Source organism: Alexandromys fortis, unplaced genomic scaffold (genome assembly GCF_014885135.2).
Source record: "Alexandromys fortis isolate MF-2015 unplaced genomic scaffold, M_Fortis_MF-2015_v1.1 scaffold_344, whole genome shotgun sequence".
NCBI lineage: Eukaryota > Metazoa > Chordata > Mammalia > Rodentia > Cricetidae > Alexandromys > Alexandromys fortis.
The window spans coordinates 64257-84765 of NW_026068226.1; the positions used below are offsets into that span (position 1 = coordinate 64257).

The window sequence follows — 20509 nt, forward strand, 5'->3', positions numbered from 1 at the left end:
CCTCTACTTCCGCGACCAAACCCTCTCTGGCATCATTTCCGGCGCACCGGACTGCGTCGGTGTCCTTACGTCACTTCCGCATCAACACATTTAGCTGTGGAGTCGCTCAAACAATCCAAGCTACCACCTGAGCCCTACACGATGGGCACTCACAAGGGGCCCTCAGGCCTGCCTCCCTCCCTGGGAGCCACCCTCCACACCCACGACCAAAGAGAAGAGCAGACACACTGGACACAGAAGGGGCTCCATAAAGTAAAATACAACAAAATGTTTAATGAGCAAATTCTTATTAGCAAATATGAAACTGCCACAGAGAGGAGGAGCGGGACAGAGATAACGGGTTGGGGGTCAGGAAAAGGCTAAAGAATCAACTACTTAAGAAACCAGGGTGGAGAACTGGAAGGACCAAAAGCCAGAGGACAGGAGCTGTGGTCCTGCAAAGGGAGAGGGCAGGGCACTGAGGGCCAGACAACAAAATTCAAAATAGTTTGGCCATAAAATATAAACACGCTATGTTCCTACCATGGGGAAAGGGCCGAGGAAAAGGGTGTAAGGGATAAGAAGAGGCTGTTTGGAACGGGGCTGTGGGGGTCCTACCCGCCCTGCTGTGCACACAGTCCCCATCCCTGCCCCTTCCCTCTGTGTCTGTGTGGGTGCATGTGTCTATGTGGGCCTGTGTGCACTTGCCCAGTCCCCTTCCTGCCCTAGCCCCCCCACCCCCCGTAATTGCTGCCATTCCAGTTGCTGCCGGCTGTCATTCAGCTGTCACTCCTCTGCCCATCATCTTCAGAGGGGAGAAAGGAGGGGGGGACAGGTGGGGGTAAAGTCCCCAGCCAGCCCTGCCCCCACCCTCCCCCAGCCACCTCTACCAGAAGTCCCGGCGGTGGTAAGAATCAGGGTCACAGTATTTTGTGACAACCACTCTGTTGGCGAACTTGCGGCCGGTTAGGCCCTGCATGGCTTTCTGGCAGTCAAACACAGAGGTGAACTCCACAAAGATCTGTAGGAACAAGAGGCAGATCTGTGAACAAGGCTGGCTCCCAGTAACTAGTCAGCATATTTAAATCCAGAATGAGCACAGGAAATGAGACCATGCTCACCACAGACTGTGAAAAGACTTTCAGTTCAGTTTAAGGATGTTCATCCAAACATTCTCCAAAACCCAAGGCATCAAAGAACAGAGACATCACAGGAATGGAGAACAGGCAGACCTGAGTCACCTGAGTACCAGAGGCAAGATCCCAGAGAAGAGTGGACACTTCTCTAGCAGACATTCCACAGCCATGCTCTCCCCAAAGACAGTGAATAAGGAAAGGTCAAAAATTAGGATTCACTTGAACCTTCATCTACTCAAGCCACTGATCTGGTACTACCTGCTTACAGAAAATGAATACAGTGAAGTACTCTACCGCCCTACTTCAACAAACAATCAGTTTGACTTTAATAGGAAGTGGGGTGGGAAGATGAGATAAAACTGATAGGACAAACTCGGTGGGGCCAAAAGCTTGCTATATATACACAACTCGACCAATTCTGGAAGGGCCTAACTCCTCTCCTGAGTTTGCACAAATACAAAAATAAGTGAGTTAAAAATCTGTTTAAGGCTGGAGAGATGGTTCTTCAAGAGGCCCTGAGTTCAATTCCCAGCAACCACATGGTGGCTCACCAACCATCTATGAGATCTGATGTCCTCTTCTGACGTACAGGCAAACATGCAGACAGAACAGTGTATATATAATAAATAAAATAAATTTTTTAAAAATCTGTTTAAAAGGGGGGAGGGGGAGAAGAGTGGGGGAGGGGGAGGGAAATGGGAGGCTGGGAGGAGGTGGAAACTTTTTTTCTTATTCTCAATAAAATAAAAAAAATGAAAAAAAAATCTGTTTAAAAGAAGAAACAAACAGCAACCAAATTTAGGGTTTGGACCTTATTGAAAGACATTCTGGAGACAGAATAAAACCTGGGTAGATACTAAGAAATGAATGAAGACTGTTTTGCAGTAGTAACAGCATTCTTCAGCCTTTTTTAGACAGGGCTCCTCTGTAGCTTTGGATCCTGTCCTGGAACTAGCTCTTATAGACCAGGCTGGCCTCAAACTCAAAGAGATCCACCTGCCTCTGCCTCCTGAGTGCTGGGATTAAAGGTACACACCACTACCACCTGGCTTGTTTATTTGTTTTAAACTAAAGTTATCTAGTTCTCAACCAGGGACAGAACATGTCCCCACAAGATAAAAAGTAATGTCTGTTGTCACGAAGAGTGTGGCATCTACTGGTAGATGGCCAAACCCCAGAATACTTATCTATTCCACAATGTCAATAATTGAGAAATACAGTTAAATTTCTAAGATGAACTCTGAGACATGCTTTAAGTACTGTATAAGTCAGGTGGAAGGATACCCACCTGCAATCCCAGCACCAGGGAAGCTAAGGCAGGATCACAGGCCCAAGGCCAGCCTGGGCTATACAAGACCCCATCTCAAAGCAGAAACAAAACCACTCCCAACAATATTGGTAACTTAGAGCTAGGTGATAAATAACTATAAACATCCACATCAGTCTCAGATTTTTGTTTTTCTTTTATTTTATTTTACTGGTTTTTTGAGACCGGGTTTCTGTGTAATAGTCCTAAATGTTCTGGAACTCGCACTGTAGCCCAGGCTGGCCTCGAACTCTAGAGATCCGCCTGCCTCTGCCTATACTGAGTGTTGGGATTAAAGGCGTGCGCCACCACCGAAAAGACCCATAAATAGAACAATGGATATGGTAACATATGCTTCTAGTGCCAAAGCCTGAGAGTTCAAAGTCAGTCAGCTTAGGCAACATGGCAAAACCCTGTATCAAATGAAGGAAAAAAGGAAAAAAAAAAAAAAGACAGCTGCTCAAGAAGCCAGTCTCTTCATTCACTCTTTCTCCTGTATTTATTACTCAATCTCCACTTAAACCAGGCTTCCATCAGGTGCCAGATTAAATCGGACCAATAGTGGCATCACATCAAATAATGGCACCGAAGCAGGAAGGAGGCTTTTAGATAGTCTTCTTTTTGACTCCTGTACCCCCACCTCAACCCCACATCTCTGTTGCATTCCCAAGGTGCACTGGAAACCTGCTCAGCCTCCCCTTATGAATTCCCACACAAGCTTTTCTATCCGTCCTCACCCTCTTGGAGTTTCCTTCTACCCAGCTAACTGCTTCCTAGCAGACTCTATCAGGGTATCATCTAAGCAAACTCAAAGGTGGCTATTGCCCTCCACCTCACCTGACACTCAGTTTCCTGGCTTTCTCCCTCTCCATCTCTACAAACCCATACCAATCATCAAGATATGGGCAGTTAAGGGATCAAGCCTCCCCAACTCATCCATTTCTCTCATCACCTATTACAGCCAATAACACACCACTTATGGACACCAATGGTTTCAGAATGTCAGTGGGCAATTTCACCACTTCAAGTTTATGGAAGATACAAACAACTAAGTATCACTAGATGATACCACCTTACAGGACGATACTCAGTATGTCCTTGACTAAACCACATCACACAGGACCATACCTTTAAAGCAGACCACTATCTTTCTCTCAGGTTAATACAATAAATCCAATCACCTGACTCATGCCTCCCATACATTTATCAAGTTACCCAGCATCCTTCCCATTAGCTTTTCTCTCTCCTTAAAAGCCCTACTCTTCTAGGTTAGAGCCTGAAGCTTCTTCAGCAAGTTTGTAAGGCCCTCCTAGTCCTTCCTGCAAAGTTGGTCTTTTCTCTCATAAAACCCCACTCATGCTCCTTGTGATTATACCAAGATTAAACACCCTGTCCTCTCACTCATTCACACATATGCCATACAGCAATCAGCTCCACAGGGACACAGCAAATCCCTACTTTAGTCCAGCAGTGCTGATGTGTGCCTTTAATCCCAGCACTTGGGAGGCAGAGTCAAGTGGACTTTTGAGTTCAAGGCCAGCAGCGGTTTAGAGCAAGTTCCAGGACAGTTATGGGTACATAGAAACCCTATCTGGGGCCGGGCAGTGGTGGCGCACGCCTTTAATCCCAGCACTCGGAGGCAGAGGCAGGCGGATCTCTGGGAGTTCGAGGCCAGCCTGGTCTACAAGAGCTAGTTCTGGGACAGGCACCAAAGCTACAGAGAAACCCTGTCTTGAAAAACCCAAAAAAAAAAAAAAAAGAAAGAAACCCTGTCTGGGGTGGGAGCTCTCCTACTTTGATTATACCCTACCAACCACACACATGCACAGCAATCATATCTGAGGTCTCTGCTTTCTGTCCCTCCACCTAGGACAAACTGCCTGGCAAGATAACTTCATCTCACTGAAACTTACACTACTGCCTACCTATCTAAAACCAGAACCTAGGTCTATGGATGTGACTCAGTAGTAAAGCATTTATTTGCCTAGCTAGTATGTGAGTGGTCCTGGACCCCATCTCCAGCACCAGAAAGAAAATAATAAAGGAAATCAGGCAACTTTGGTTCCCATCCTTCCTGTTACTGCCTGGCAAAACAGTGTCCCCAGCTGTTTGTGGAAAAACATAGTAGAGTAAGAATGCCGTCAACCCTCAGCATGTTCCAAAGTGGACATGTAGAGCTTGCATAAACATAACACAGTGCACAGGGGATAAGGCCTCTGAAATCAAGATTACAGGCATGTGATGCCTGTGTGGCTTGTCACTTCTGTGCCACGTCCTATGAAGAGGTTCAGGAGTCAATGAGAATAACAGACACAGCTTCAAGGAGTGAGTACACGAGACACGTGACTGTATGTGGTGGTCCCTTTCTCTTCAGCTACTTGCAAAAGTATCCCACAAGGGGGCTGGAGAGATGGCTCAGAGGTTAAGAGCACTGACTGCTTTCCAGAGGTGCTGAGTTCAAATCCCAGCAACCACATGGTGGCTCACAACCATCTGTAATGAGATCTGGTGCCCTCTTCTGGTCTGCAGCATATATGTAGGGAAAATACTGTATACATAATAAATAAAAATCTTTAAAAAAGAAAAAAGAAAAACCAAAAGGGAAAAAAAAGTATCCCACAAGGAACAGTAAAAATAGATTTTGAACTAAGTTACATTAATATAGACACCAAATTCTCGCCTATAGGCCCTAAGCTCCCAGAAGGCCTTGCACTCACTCTCCTGTGTCACCCCTGGCCAGAGCTAGATGGATGTTGAGGGATGAAGAGGGTGATAAGGGTGGTACACAAAACAAAGAGAGCACCCTGACCTTTCCACAGCCAGGCACCTCGACACCATCCACGGGCCGGGGAATCTCAATGGACTTGACCAGCCCATACTTGCTGCACTCGTCTCGCACATCCTCTACAATCTCCTCGTACTCCTCATCATCCAACAACTCTTCAGGCAGCACCATGTTCATGAGGCATAGGACCTCAGTCGGGTGACCGCCCATCTGCACCTGAGAGCTCATCAGGCCGGGCACTTGAAGGGTTACAGGTGTCTGATTGATGGTACTCTATGGGTCAGGGAGAACAGAGATGTCACAAAATGGCTCAGACTAGCCTCCCTCCATTCAAGCCTGTGCCTCTCACATCCAACTAAGGGGAACCATTCCTCTACTAAGACACTTATGAACCCACTGCCCAACTGCCCAAATCCCCTCCCATGAAAACTGGGGCAGAATTTAAGACAACCTTCCCATCCAACCCTTCCCACCCCCAGGGTCCCTCTAGCCAATGGAAGATGACGTGCCGGGAGGCTCACCAGCGTGGCATTCTTGGCTCCCACACTCGCCCTCTGGACAAGCAGCTTCTTGTCCCCTAGCTGCATTCCATTCAGCCCCGCAATGGCCTATGATCAGAGGACGAAGGGTGGAAGGGGTGCGGGAGAGGCACAGGTCAGGAACCAGGGGACCCAGCACTTCCCCCAAAGAACCAGGCATTGGTGGGGAAAGAATGGAAGGCAAAGGGCATTTAGTTTGGAAGGAGGCAAAACCAAGGGAAAAGGAATGAACCCCCACAAGGCCTTGCTTCAGGCTAACCACCTCCCACCCTAGCCTAAGGAGGAGACCTAGGCTTGGAAACAGCAAAGTTAAGAAGGGCAAATGGAGCAAGCAGCTAGGCACCCAGAGCTCACCTGATCTGTGACGTTGATGTCCACGTACTCACAGAAGGCATAGCCCTTGGAGAGCCCTGTGGCACTATCTTTGACCAAGTTGAAGGCCTTCAGAGGCCCAAAGGATGTCAGCAATTCTTTCACCTGCAAGAGGCCAACAATCCATCAAGGTTTGATCAGACTGAGATGGGTGGCTAGCAAGGGGGCAGAGGATTTACCTGGTCATCATTCAGGTAGTTGGGCAAGCCCCCGATGAACAGTTTGTGGGCAGAGTCTGGAACTACAGTGGACACAACGCCTAAAAACAAAATGTGTAAAGACTTCAATTCCAGTACAGTCATTTCCCAACATGCAAGGAGAAAGCTAGAAGTGGTGACATACATGCTTGTCTATCAGCACTTGGAAGGCTAAGGCAGGAAAGGAAGCCATCTTAAAAAAAAAATCTGAGTCCCTTTCCAAGTCCCATCCTACCTGAGATACCTAATAAAGGTGGGAGGAAGCCACAGTATACACACCCCTATATTCTGACAAATACATGAGCATAGAACAGCAACACCTGAACATGAAAGATCCCCCTAAGATCTGACAAACACCCAGAGACATCTCCTTCAGTGAGGGGTGGCCTGTTACTGAGGTAGTGTGACAAGGAGCTGGAAGGCTGCTGAGAATTTCAGTGTTGGCTGCCACATCAGTGATGACTAGAGGGAATTTTGCTTGCTTTCTCTACTCAACTCTGGACCCATGTGGATAGCCAGACAGTTCACCATGCAAGCTTCACCAATATTATCACTTAAGTCTCAGAGACACCAGAGCCGTACCCCAGTAGTAGAGTCATATAGACCACAAAAGACCTAGTTCAAGGGCACCGTGACAAGCAGAAGCATTGAGAGCCAGGTCATATTCAGTGCTGCCATAGGCCAGGAACAACTACTTTAAAAATCTACCATCTGGGACTGGAGAGATGGGTCAACAGTTAAGAACGCTTGTTGCCCTTGCAATGGACCCAGGTTCAGCTCCCCAGTACCCACGTTATGGCTCACAACCATCCATAACTCCAGTTCCAGGAATGCAACTATCTCTTCTGACATCCTTGGACACCAGGCATGCATATGGTACACAGACACGTATGCAGGCAAAAACACTCATACACATAAAATGAAATTAGAAAAAAATCTACCTCAGTAGGTATAAATGTTTCCAGCTATAATACAAAAAGAAGTCCTAGAAGTAGGAAAAAGTGACTTCTAGAGCCCAACTCAACAGTGCCTTTCAAAGGCAGCTCAGCAGGCTTGGCTCCCCCACACACACAAGTGAGCAGTAAGGCAGGTTACAGCAGCAGCTGGACCAAGTCCAATCTGGTAATCACTGTGCCATATCTCAGAAGTAGCCCAAGGTAGGACCCAAACAAGGTACCCTGTGTTCAATTCTACACCTACAGAAATAGGAAGATCACCACACTACACAGCACACATAGACAGCATTCTAAGCCACTTAACCCCTAATCCAAAGGATACAAGGTGCCAACACTGGTGACCAAGAAGAGCTTCATTTCTGTGGAAAAGCAGCTCAGGCTTCCACTCTCGGTTATAGCAATCTAGTTACCAGCGCACACACTCTCACTAGGGGGTGAAGTCAGCCTTCCAATTTACACAGTTTTTTAATCAAGATGTTTATTAGATTTCAAATATTTTCCTCTTTAGTCTATGTAGTAACATTTGTTCTCCTTTGAAGTTCAGAAGATAGAGGACGTAAAGGCAGAATTCCACTTGCTGCTGCCTTCTCCAGAGTGGTAATGATGTGCCAAATCACAGGCACAGCTAGCTGGAAAGCCAAGCCCGAAAGCCAAGCCTCTTCAGGTAGGCACATCCCAAAGAGACTCATCTTCCTATTGCTTAATCATTGTGAAAGATGCTTGCCACTTAGCAGTATGACCCAAAGCAACTGTGCCTGCATCTACATGTTTCAGCAGAAAGGTTAACATGGAGAATACAGAGAAAAGCTGAGCAGAGACTCCAGGGCCAACCTGTGCAGCCCAAGATACCTATGAATTTTACAACCATGAACAAAAAAAAAAAAAAAAAAAGATAAGCATAATAATTCCCGGCTTTCCTCCTCCACCTTCTACAGACGATGCCATGTCAAACTATGATTAACACTCAACAGGGAAGGTTGTATGGCACATGCTTGTGATCCCAACACTGGAGGGCAAGGAGTCAATTTGGGAAACAAGTCTGGGATACCCAGTTAGACCATATACAGAAAACTCTATAGCCAGGCCTCCTGGTACAAGACTATAATCGCAACTACACAGGAGGCTGATGCAGAAGGGCCAATAGTTCAAGCCCTCCGTTGGCAACTCAAAAACCCTGCCTCAAAATACTAGGAAAAGGGTGAGGATATCTCATCCAGTTGGCAGACTACTTACTTAACATATGCTGACAGAAGGCTAACAGAAGATCCAGAGACAGCCAGCACCTGCATACTACACAGTAAAACCAGCAAGTGGATGCCTATGTAATTAAAGGCCAATCCAAAGAGTGAATTTGGTGGCAAGAGGTAGAAACAAGATGTTATATAGCTTCATCTGAGAGATATGCCCAGTCGTTGAGAAAGCGGAAACTAGTGACAGACCAATTACTCAGGCAGCTAGGGGTAGGAAGCTCCCAAACTCCAGGTCTGTCTAAGCAAACTTAGTGAGTGAGACCCTATCTCAAGAAAAAAACTTGAAGGGGTAAGGGATTCAGGTCAGAGAGAATGCTTCCCAATCAAGCACAAGACCTTGGGTTCAATCCCCAGGACCACAGTGAATCTTCAAGCAGTACACCAAGGAGCATGTTTGTTAGTTTTAGACCTAGGTATAGAAAGAGTGGCAAGTGTTCCACTGACAGGAACACTTCCCTACCCTAAAGTGAAGGGGAGACTTGGCCTCGATGGGCATCCTCCAATTCTGAGCATCAAACAGCAAGACCCCACATTCTAAAAGTTCCAATCAGTCTCAGTCCTGGGCATCACTTACTTAGCTAGAACCCCAACACTATAACTGATTCCTGCAGTCTAGCAGAGCAAACGGCCTACATCTCTCTTCTTATATTCCATCTAGTCTGCCAAATGCTAGCTCAGCAAACTACAGCCTGCAGGATGACATACACACAGAGACTTTTAAACTTTGAAAGATTAATGTAGAATGTTCAAAATCTATTTTTTCAATGACCTACTTTTCTATGACCCTATCTGTAGGTTTCAAACCGAAGATCTATTGTGACCTACTATAAGAGGTGATAGTAAATACAACTACAGGAAATAGCCCAGAGCACATGCCAGACAGAGACATGGAGTCAGTAAGCACTGAAATGCTAGGTCCAAACACCAGGACTGTGCAGAGGTCTGTTAATATGTACCTGTAGATACAGACATACACACCAAGCCCTGAAATTCCAGGACCAAGGAACCAAGGCAGGAACAGACTGCAAGCACCACACATTCCAACACCTCTGGTCGGTACCTGGCTGATACTTACAAACTGTGCATTCTCAGATCACAGCTCATCACCTCAGAGTCCCAGAACACCTGCTAAGCTGGAAGACTACCCATAGGGTCCAAAGTACACACGGCAATCTCCTGAGCAACCCTAGCTATAGGCTAAAGAGAGGAATCTGAGTTCAGGGAATAGTGAGCCCACCCCACTACCATCAACAAATTCCTACTCACCAGGCACATAAACAGAGGGGTTCTCTGACATGCCAGGCAGTGGCTGATAGTCATGAGGCCTTCGAATCTTCAATGACTGGCCCTGGAAGATGATGCCATCAAAGGCCATGGCCTGGGTCGTTTCATCCACTGAGCGGAACTGAAGGAAAAAGAACGGTAGAATTAAGGGGTAAGCAGGGACTAGATTAAACCACTCCCCAACCCCCAATACTGTAACTTTCCTCCCACTTGTTTAAACAAGTATCATGTACCAAATCCTGGACTGGCCAATGGAAGAACAGCCACAAGATTGTCCCTAAAAGCTCATACTCTAGAAAGCAAATATCTTGGCATCCAACAGAGTATGAAAGCAAGCATACAATCATAAGCTCTGACAGACAACGCTAGAAAGACACCAACTGCTGAAAGAAGTCAGCATTAAGACATTCGGTCAACTGAGTTAGGAGCAATGACAGCCCAGGCTTTCTGATGAAATGACATTTAAGCTGAAGTCTACAACAGTTCAAATAAAGCAGATTCTGATGGGCAAGTGCAGACTGAGAAGGAGCACTCAAACACCTCAGCAGATTAGATCACTTCAGCACATCCACTGTTTCCTGGGTATGGCCCAAGAGTTGAAAGCTAGGTCTTTAGAGACAATTAAGAGAGTAACTGCTTTGAAATGAGACTTATAAACATCTGGAGTAAACTGCTTCAACCGAAGTCCAAAGCAGAAAAAGACAGATTGTGTGCTCTGCAGTGTCAGTGTAGCCTAAGCAGAGTGGACTGGGCCAAAACTGTACAGAAACCAACAAAGCAAGCAGAACCCAAAAAGGTCTCCCAGGCAAGAGAGAAGAGAGAAGGTATGCAGCAGGATGGGGACTGCAGAGCTTCTACAGCAACCAAATGCAAACTGGGATGCAGAGAAGAAAGCAGTCAGAGTGGGCAGTACAAGACAAGCCCCACTATCCCTTACTCCATCACTGGAAAGCTCACCTCCAAAAAGGCAAAATTCTTGTCTTGATTAATCTGCACAGCCAAGACTGGGTTGCCAGGGGCCTGAGTCAATCCCCCCAAGCGCATCTGGGCGTTGAAGAAGTCCATCATAGCTTCCTGCAGAGGGAATAGGAGACAGGGGAGGGCGGGGAGGGAGGTGGAGAGAGGAGGGGAAGGGTGAGAGAGGGAGACACAGAGGGGTTTGGGGGTAAGGGGAGAGGATTGAGGGGAGGGAGAAGGGGGAGGGAAAGGGACAGTGGAATATGGGTCAGGGGTATAGAGGTCAATAGTAGGAACAAGTGCAGGAGGAAAGTGAGAAAACAGAGAGGAAGCAATACCAAAGGACAGGAGACAGAAGCAAACGGGCCAGACAGGACAGGCATGAGTGGGTGAGCCATGGAGTCCAAAAAATTAGGAGGAAAGTTATTCAAGAAAAGATGGAAAGAACACATGACAGCAAGAGAAAGAAATACATGAGGATGACACAAGGAAGAAACATCAGGTGCAGACAAGGTGGGGGAAGGCAGGAGAACCAACAGGCAAGAAGAGAAAGACAGACAAGCATATGGACAGGAAGGGAGCCCAGAGAAAGGCAGAGCAAGAAGTAGAGTGCAGGGGTGGGGAGGAATGGAGGAGCAGGGGAGGAAGGGGTGGGGCGGGAGGGGAGGAGAAAAGAGTGATGTGGAGGGATCTGGCCCTGGAGTCCGGGGGCTGGTTTATCAAATGTAGCAAAGTGCAGGTTGAGAAAGTCAGAATGGACCTTACTTGCCTTCGACGATGGTAGCAAACTTTTTGTTGCTACGAGGGATCTCAGCCCCACAATATTTCACTTTAAAGAGAAATGGAAACAACTCTTTGATCTCGGGATTCTCAGGGGTGCCACGGGAAGGGGTGGGGGAGAGGGATGGGGGAGAGGAGCGGTGGGGAAGGTGGGGGAGGTCAGGGCTATCAAAAATAAAAGAACAGCGACCATGGGAGGGATGTGGGGGGAAAGGATGTGGATAGACGGCAGAAAAGGAGAGCATGTCAGAAAAACTGCAGGGACGTGCGTCTGTGTGTATGTGTGTCGAGTCTCCCTCTCTGTCTCTCTCCAACACGTAGGTATAATATGTAGGTAGGTACGTTATGTGTGTGTTTGATCCCTGGGTTGTGGGAGGAGGTTGGGGAAAGGGAGACGGGAGAGGGGGAAGAGGAGGGAGGGAGGGGCCACCCCCAGCCCGGCCCCTGGCTGGCTCAACTCCATCCGTCCGTCTGGGAGGGGGCCGGGGGGTCTTGCAGGAACAGAGTCTGACCCGTGCAGGTTGGGGAAAGGGAATGGAGGGAGGGTGGAACAGGGTAGGGGAACAGGGGAGAGGGCAGGGGCAGGAGGAGGGCAGTACCTCAGTGATGCCAAATGGGATGTTGCCCACGTAGAGGCGTCTGGCCTGTCTGGTCATCTGGCTCCCAACAACAGGCACGGGCGTTGGGGTCACAGCCAGACCATCAGGAGTCATAGTGGGGAGAAGGGCAGTGGCTGGAATCTGACCCGCAGCTTCAGGATGGGTGTAAACAGTAAAACCCCATTAGAGCAGCCCTAAAACCAGGATCACTCAGCATGCACTAACCCCACCCACCCACTCTCTAACCCACTTCATTTAGAAGCTCTTCAATCAGTCAACCCAAGTCAGCAGCAGGGCCCAAGATAAGAAGTCTGGTTTCCTAAGGGCCTGGTGGGTAAAGAAGACTTAATTCCCTCTTCCATCATGGCTACCCGGAGCAGGTGCCAGAAGCCCTCGGGTAAGCTCCTTCAGTCTCACCAATGCACACATACAACCTGTGGAAGAGATGTCCCAATTTTAACCTCTACAACAGCCCAGGGAGGAGGGGAGGAACCTACCTTGCATGGCCTTGTACTGCATTGGGGTGATGTGCTCAAAGCCAGGTGGTGGCACGTCCCAGTATTTACGCACCTTCTTCTTCTTCTCATGGCGAGGGGAACGACTGGGGAAGGGGGAAGGGAAAGTGGGGCAGGGTAACCTCAGTCTGACCAACCGGGTCTGCAAGACCCTGCCAGGAGCACCCCCCAGCCCTCCACACCCTCCCACACAAGCTCCACTCTCTCCAAGAGGGAGAGCTGGGCCTGGGCCTAGGGAGGGACACTGGCAGACGAGACTCGTCCCCAGTGCTCGGGCCAGGGTGGGGATACAAGGCAGGCAAGATGCACAGGTGAGGAAGAGGGGAGTGGACATGGGGCAGAAGGGGCAGGAAGAGACGCTCACATCAATCCACCGTGCTCCTCTTTAGCGCCTCTGGTCAAAGGTTTGCTGGGGGGTGGGAGGGAAAGGTATGGGGAGGAGTGACCGGGGACCTTTGTCTTCCCCACAAAATACACCCCGCCCAATGTCACTGAATCCCAGGACTGAGGCAGGACCGAGGAGAGCAAGTAGCATGCAGGCCCCCTCGGCCCTGCCAACCACCCCCCAATCCTATACTCCCAGCAAAGAGGAAGTAAGGAGAAGTAGCAAGAAGAAACTAGGCCATTTTATGGAGAAACTAAGTCTAGATATCCCACACTTATATCCCACACTTCCTTACCTAAGAGGAACAGAGAGAATGAGGGGAACCCAGGAAGGCAAGATGAGACTAAATAACTAGACCAACAACCCTGAGCTGGAAATTAAAGCCCAGGCCTCAGATACTGTCCTACTCCAGAACTCCTAGGAAGTGGAGGAAACAGGACAAGTGCTCTCCAAGATAGCCCCAAATAGAACCAGAGCAAGAAAATACAATTGTGCCCTCAAAGACAAGACAAGGACAGTATTTGGGAGAGAGAGAGAGACCCAAAACTGTTCCCTGTCCCCAGGAACTACTGGCCCCAGCAACCCACTGGTATGCCAAAAGAGAAACTGGGGGAAAAAAAAAACAGAAATAGGAAAAACCAAGTTCAAGGCAGACCAAACAGCACCCATACAGAGAACAGTCATGTAAACCCAGGCTGATAGGAGCCCAGCCAGAGATCCCAAAGTTCTAGTACCTTCGCCTTCGTCTGTCTCGGGAGGCACTGCGCTGGTCCCGGTTACGCCGATCTCGGCTCCGGCTCCTGCGCTTCCGGTCCCGGCTTCTAGAGCGGCTGTGGCTACGCTTCCGATGGCGGTTCTCCTTGTCCCGTTCTGGACAAGTGTGAGAAGAGATGGGATGAATGGGGAGAATGTGCAGGCCCAGCCCACCCTGCGTGCTGGTGACTATGCCAGGACCCGGGAGCCCCCGCCCCCAGGGAAGGGATTTAATGGAGGGAGACAACAGGTTTCCTGGGTCCACACCTGAGTCCCAAAGGACTCTGAAGGGACCAAGGGGACAGAGCCTGGAAATGCCCCCGGGGTGTAAGATACCTGAAGATGCTCAAGAGGAGCTGAGGAGCCAGAGAAGACAGAGGAGGCTGGCTCCTGGTCCCCCCTCGAGGGCTGAGGGGCCTGACCCCGGGGTCGTCCCTGAGAGGGGCAGGGCTAGAGGCTGGGGAATCAAGAGACCCAATGATGTTTTCCTGAAGAAACTCAGCAACCCCTCAGGAAAATCCTCTGCAACCAGCTGGCACCCACAGTCCCACCATCAGGCCCAAGGGTCAGGTGCCAGGCAGGATCTAGTAACCCTAAGAAGTGAGGAAACTCAACTCCATCCCTTCCCAACCAGATGAATAATGCAAGAGTAAGCACCCTCTGAAAAGGGCCTTCTTTCTGAGTGTACAGAAAGTAAGGAAAAGATGCCCCTCCAGTACTTCAACTGGTGGTCCACAGCAGCCTCATCCAAACTTGAAGCCCAAACCACCAGACCCTCCCTGCTTCACTCCCTCTAAGCCAAAGGAAGGGTGGGCTAGATAAGGACTTGTGTCTTCCCTAATATCTATTCTGCTTCCTTAGCCTCTTTGCCTCGGAGACCTTGGATATTAACAGAACACAGTACTGCAAGAAAAACTACAGAACCTTAGAGGGCAAAGGCAGACAGATGGACCTCTGCAACTTCAAGGTCAGCCTTAGAAAGAGTTCCAGGCCTACTAGACCTACAAAAACACTACTATATAGCCCCAATTCTAGAGACTGGCCCCTCAAGGTAGAAGCTAGACCAATCACCTCAATGTATTTCCTAAATTTCAAGGTACCACTGACTTCAACCATCAAGCCTACACACCTACTCACACAAACACACACAGAGCCAGGAGTAATGAGGCACATTTATATTTCCAGCATGTGGAAGGCTGAGACAGAAAGAGAAAAAGAATTGGAGGCTAGTAAGTTAAGGGAGACCCTGTCTCAAAACCAAACATACTTGAAAACTGTAACAAGTGTATCCTTAAAGTACTGACTTCTAGCAGTAGGAAAAAGCAATGAAAAGGACATCAGAGTACATTTTTAACTCACCACACAGTTGCATTATGTATTTTTCTGATGCAATAAGCAGGAAAATTTGAAATCTATTTTAACTCCATAGCTACTAATACTGAGGAAAGCACCCAGGAAAGAAAACATAACCAATCTTGAGATGCTTCTAACAGAATCTACAGACAGAAGAATACCTTTATTTGCATTTAATTATCACTAATGCTTTGGAAAAACTATGTCAGAATGAAACTGAGGCATAAGAACTTGACGACTTGCTCAAAGCCCAACAGCTAGGAAACTGTGAAGCCCAAACTCAATTGTAATGCCAGTAAATTAGGCACCAGGCAGTATTCTTGAGGACCAGGCAGAACCAAGAGTTCTCAAGAATCTGGGTACAACTACCAATGACAAAGGATTTTATTATTTGCATTCACACATGCAAGGACTAAAACAACAATCAAGAATTACAGGCCCCGGGCAGTGGTGGCATATGCCTTTAATCCCAGCACATGGGGGGCAGAGGCAGGCCAATCTCTGTAGACCAGCCTAGAGTTCCAGGACTGGCCCCAAAGCTACAGAGAAACTCTGTAAAAAGCCAATAAATCCCAACTATCTTTCCTGCTGCTAAGCCTCAAACACAAGAACTCCAGAGAGGAAGTAGTGACAACATTGGGTACCTGGGACAGGGAAACTGGACTTAGGAAACTGAAAAGGGGCTGAGGCTGAGAAACATAGGAAGGCTGGGTAAGAGACAAATACACACAAGCAGGGTGACAAGGTGGTAGAACTTTCTTCCAGCATTCCAGAAAAGCAAGAACCTTCCACATAATGAAGCTGGGCAGCTAAGAAAATGGAACTTCATTTGCTCAAAATGCTATATATACTACAGTTGTCTTATGTACACAGCTCCACCAACCAACCCTTAAGTACCTGTTCTCAGGCCCTGTTTCCAACACCAACAGGGACATTCTGGAACTACAACCCATCCAACCACAGCCTCTAAAACCAGCTAAAGCAACTCCACTTGGAGCACAGTGGAACTGGCTTTGCAATCAGAGCTCTAAATAAAAGTAGGAACTATCTTTAACATCCAGGTCTCCCTTCCTTGAATGAAGGTCACATCTACAGCACTCAAGAGGTATTATGGGAGCAACAATGGACGTCCACCTTCCCCACCATTCCCTCCCTCCTACACCAGCCTACCTTTCTTCACAATAGCAAAGACAGCTAATTAAACAGTGTACGCATAATCCAAGCCACATACTACATATACACATTGCTCACTTCATCTCAGCTCCAGCTTTCGACTAAATAATGCCTAGAGCCTTCTTTTTTAAGAGAAAAATAAAAACTTTATAAGCCTCAACTTCCTGCCCAATCAACAAGAAATTATTTTGTCCTCAGAAGTCTGTTACAAATGACTCACTTAGGAAACTATTAAGAGCTAGGCCGCAGTAGAGCACAGCCTGCTGAGAGTTCAAGGACAGCCAGGACTACTCAGAGAAGCCTTGCCTGGGGGGAGGGGGGAATTTGTTCTTAGCAAATTGTCCTGCCTTTACACTTGTTAAGTTCTGAGTTTAATTACAACTGTAACCAACGTATACCACCATTACTAATCTCAAAACCAGTAGTAAGCAGTGATCGCAAACAGGTGAGATACAAAGGTATTAGAACATCATCCCTACCAACAGCAATGCAGGTATTTGAACTCAGGCACACTCCTAAGCAGTACACTTACTCAAAGAAAACACACCTCGGCACTCAGGAAAATTACTTCCTCCACATGCACTGTTTCAGGTACTCTCCTCTCAATTCTAGCACGATTCAAAGACTTCTGACTGTCTCATCCTGTCCTGCGAACTCCAACCAGGAACACGAGACAGCTTAAGCCCCAATCCTCAAGAAACTCAAGCCCTTCTTCAGTCTCAAACCAAAATGGGAAAAGGTTGTAGGGATGTCTTCCAACTCAACTCTTTCCTCGGAATCCCTAAACTCAGCATCGACATCGCCTGCCTTTCTTTCTGGTCCGAATTCCTAGTATAGGACCCTACCTTTGAGTAGCTGCCTCCACTAACACATTAAGGCCATTGAGCCAGCTCCCTTTTTCCCTTTGTGTTGACTATTTTATCCCCACAGTGAGCCTGGGTCTAAGTGCACGAGTCTGGAATCATACAGGACTTTGGGTTTGTCTAAAATCAGGGATATGGAAGACACAGAAATTGTCGGCCGCCAAAAACCCCAAGGCATACATGATTTATGTATATAAGGGGTACAAAGAACGCAGAGGATTCCCCCTTTGGCGGGCAAACTGGTGTAGGACACATTTATACCTAAAGGGCCGTGTAGCGGTTGGGACAGAAATACTCTGAAGGGTTCTGGAGACATCGAAAAAATATGAACAGGCAAGTAACCTGCAAGCACCGGGGGATTGCAGCGCAAGTCCACGTGAAGGAAAGAGGGGGGGTTCACCACCGCCATTTTGGAAACAAAGGGGGCGTGGAGAAAGGAAAAGTACACCCGACCGGAAGCGGAAGTGCAAAGGTAGCAAGAGGAAAAAGACTGGATTAGGAGACCTAATTTTATCTCTTTCTCAAATAAAAGAGAAAAACTTAAAGATTAAAAAAACCTCACGTAGAAAAATCCGGCGCGCTCTCAACGCGCCAACGCGACGCAACGCGCCTTCTCAGCCGGGCCCACGTGGGCGCGGGATATTGCTGCGCGCACGCGCCCTAAGCCGCGGCCCCTTCCCTCGGCTCGGAGAAGGGGAGGTCACGTGAGCGAGGCGCGCGCGGCACGGACGGGAGGGGGGGTGTTGGAGAATCATGCGGCCCCAGGGAGGGAACAAGAGGGGGAAATGGCGAGGGGCAAGGAACGAAGCAAGACGCCACCCCACAGTCCCGGGATCCTCACCTTGTTTATTCTCATTGAGCTGCCGCTCGAACTCGTCGAAGTCCGACATGCTTACGCGGCCGCGTAGGGCCCTGTGCAGCTCTCGCCTCGCCTTGCCGCCCGCCCGCTCCGGCTACTTCCGCCGCTGGCTTCGGCTACTTCCGGCCCCCGCCGGCACTCAGTCGTCTACCTAATCAAGCCCCCAAGCCCCGCCCCACCCTGACTCCACCCCCTCGTCCCGCCCGCCCCACCCCCCCCCCCCCCGCGAACTGCCCCGAGCCCGGCTCCGAAGCCAGTCGGCTATTCTCGGACTGTAGACTAGAAGTCTGCAGGAGGCGACGGCTACCCTCGAAACCACCCAATGCGAGAATGTTGCTTGCAGGCTGCCCAAGTTTCGGTAACTTTTCGGAGACAAGCGTCTCAACGTTCGGAGGATTCCGTGGGTCCTCGCGTTCCCCTACGCCAATACCCTGTAAATGTCCGGGTTTTTCCTACAATTCAAACCGTCTCAGTCTCTCGCTTCCTCGAGATTCGTCCCACCCCTCGCTGGCACTGTCCAGGCAGTCGGTCACTTCCAACAATCCTAACCGTCCAGACCTTCGGCTCTTTCCGAAGGTTTCCAGCGCTCGCTCACGACCCCTCAAGAGATTAAGCCCGAATCTAATCTTCGGCTCTTTCCGGAGGTTCCACTGGGTCACTCCGCCCCTTCCGGAGAATTTCGTTCCCTTCCGCCACTGCTTCGGGAAAGCCTCACGCGCAAGGGAAAACTTCGGCTTTTTCCGCCGTTGCTTCGGCTTCTTTCGGCTTCAAGAGCAAAAAAGGGAGGGAGTACAGATAAGAGGTGGGTCGGAGAGCTACAGAAGAGGGGGCGGGTCTCACTCTTGGCACCTGACTCTTGGTGAGGGGGATGGAAGAATGGCCGACCTCGTGGAAGGCCAGACAAGGTGTGCAGAACAATAGCAGTCAGTGGGGCAAAAGCTGCTCGAGGCCCCTGCGGAGGTTTTTTGCGCGTCTTGGGGCGCCTGCGCATGGTGATTTAGGAGGCGGTGAGAGGGGTTTGTGCGCCTGCGTAGCGGTCAGTCTGAGGCACGTTTTCTCAGGGCTCGGGAAGATCCGCCAGTCTAAATCCACATTGCGCGTGCGCGGGGACTTCCCCTTCCCTATCCCCCACCTCCCCACTGTAGGTACCAACTTCGGGACCGTTAAACTAGACTGTGATCTCCCGGTTGCCTTGGCAACCGCGTTAACTAGCCCCCCCTCCTACCGCGCAAGCGCAGGACGTGCCACCTCTGGGACTGCAATCTTCTGACCCCTGGCGGGCGGCAGAAATGAATCCACATAGCGTCCCCATACAGCCTCTACCAGGCGGGCTCAGCTAAAGGTCATTGAGTCAGTGCCCTAGCCGCTGCGCTTTAGAGTCTGCTTCCTTCCTAGTTTTCTCTAGGAAGAGGCTGCTGGCTGCTGCTCCCCTTCTCACTTCTGCCTCCTGGGGATAATTACACCCTGTCCTCCCCAACCTCTCTAGAGGCTCCTGCCTGAGCGCTCCCACCTCGGTCTCCTTGGCGACGGCCACCCCCTCCCGACCCATCCATCCCCTTTCTAGGAAGACCTAGGGCCCAATTTATTGAAAATGTTCATGTCTCTTTAATTTAAATTATCTGAATAATGCTCTGTCTTCATGTGAGATGCAAATGGGCTACTCCTGGCTAGGGAGGCCGAGTGGCCGTCCTTGCGGAGTGGAATGGAGATGGCGTGCCCAGCGTGGGCGGCCGAGGGGCAGGGCCCAGTGCTCAGGAAAGGGCAGCATCTGGCCCTGGCGGCGCCCCGGGCTAGCGAGCCGTCTGCGGGGCGGGGAGGTGGGCCGGGCGGCGGCATCACCGCTTGAAGCGGTAGGTTATGGGCAGGAGCAGCTTGCTCTTTTTTAGAGCCTGCACCTTCTTGAGAGTCTCGTCGTCCAGCGCCAGGAAGCAGCGGCGGGAGTACTCCAGCAGGCGCTCCTTGGACGGATCGAACTCTCCCACCTCAGCCAGCTTTTCGGGAGCCACAATGAGCAGCTCCGCGATGGGCGTGGTCAGCGCCACCGTGTTCCGGTCCACACGGTGGTGCTCAAAGGCTCGAGACATGCTCTTCAGCTTCTGGAAGGTGCCCAGGATCTTCTTGTAGCGGCAGAGGACCCCGTCAGCGTCCTTCACTGCAGGGCCAAACGGGCAGAAAAAGAACAGGGAAAGACAGCCATGTAGGGCCAGAGACATGGGGGAACCCAGGTAGGAACAGGAGGGCAGGCATAAGGAGGAAAGATGGGGTGAAAGGCACACACGTTAGAAAACAAATGAAAGCAAGGAAGAAAAAAAACACAAGGAAAGCCGGGCGGTGGTGGCGCATGCCTTTAATCCCAGCACTCGGGAGGCAGAGGCAGGCAGATCTCTGTGAGTTCGAGACCAGCCTGGTCTACAGAGCTAGTTCCAGGACAGGCTCCAAAGCCACAGAGAAACCCTATCTCGAAAAAT

The 20509-nt window shown here is 49.5% G+C and overlaps 2 protein-coding genes across 12 annotated transcripts in view; both read right to left on the reverse strand.

The window, feature by feature from the left end:
* Positions 1–253: 253 nt before the first annotated feature.
* U2af2 (U2 small nuclear RNA auxiliary factor 2) lies at positions 254–18172 on the reverse strand. 5 transcript variants are annotated; one of them, XM_050130735.1, is made up of 12 exons: positions 18024–18172; positions 13775–13910; positions 13020–13064; positions 12638–12741; positions 12141–12292; positions 10762–10878; positions 9787–9925; positions 6297–6376; positions 6100–6222; positions 5728–5814; positions 5231–5479; positions 254–1000 (listed from the first exon to the last, which is right to left on the reverse strand). In XM_050130735.1, the coding sequence occupies exons 1-12, from the start codon at positions 18070–18072 to the stop codon at positions 866–868; spliced, it is 1416 nt and encodes a 471-aa protein (XP_049986692.1). In that variant the 5' UTR covers positions 18073–18172; the 3' UTR covers positions 254–865. The 5 variants fall into 5 exon arrangements, with proteins under 5 accessions (XP_049986692.1, XP_049986691.1, XP_049986694.1 ...); XM_050130734.1 differs by having other exon boundaries at positions 5716–5814; XM_050130737.1 differs by lacking the exon at positions 13020–13064.
* Positions 18173–19643: 1471 nt separating this feature from the next.
* Positions 19644–20509, reverse strand: part of Ccdc106 (coiled-coil domain containing 106) — a 5442-nt gene continuing 4576 nt past the window's right edge. For 4 of the 7 annotated variants that reach the window (XM_050130745.1, XM_050130743.1, XM_050130744.1 and 1 more), the window contains exon 6: positions 19645–20193. In XM_050130745.1, coding sequence (XP_049986702.1) covers positions 19877–20193 — 317 coding nt within the window. In that variant the 3' untranslated portion in view covers positions 19645–19876. Of the gene's footprint in view, positions 20194–20509 lie in introns of all 7 variants that reach the window. The other 3 variants (XM_050130747.1, XM_050130748.1, XM_050130746.1) reach the window with 1 other exon arrangement.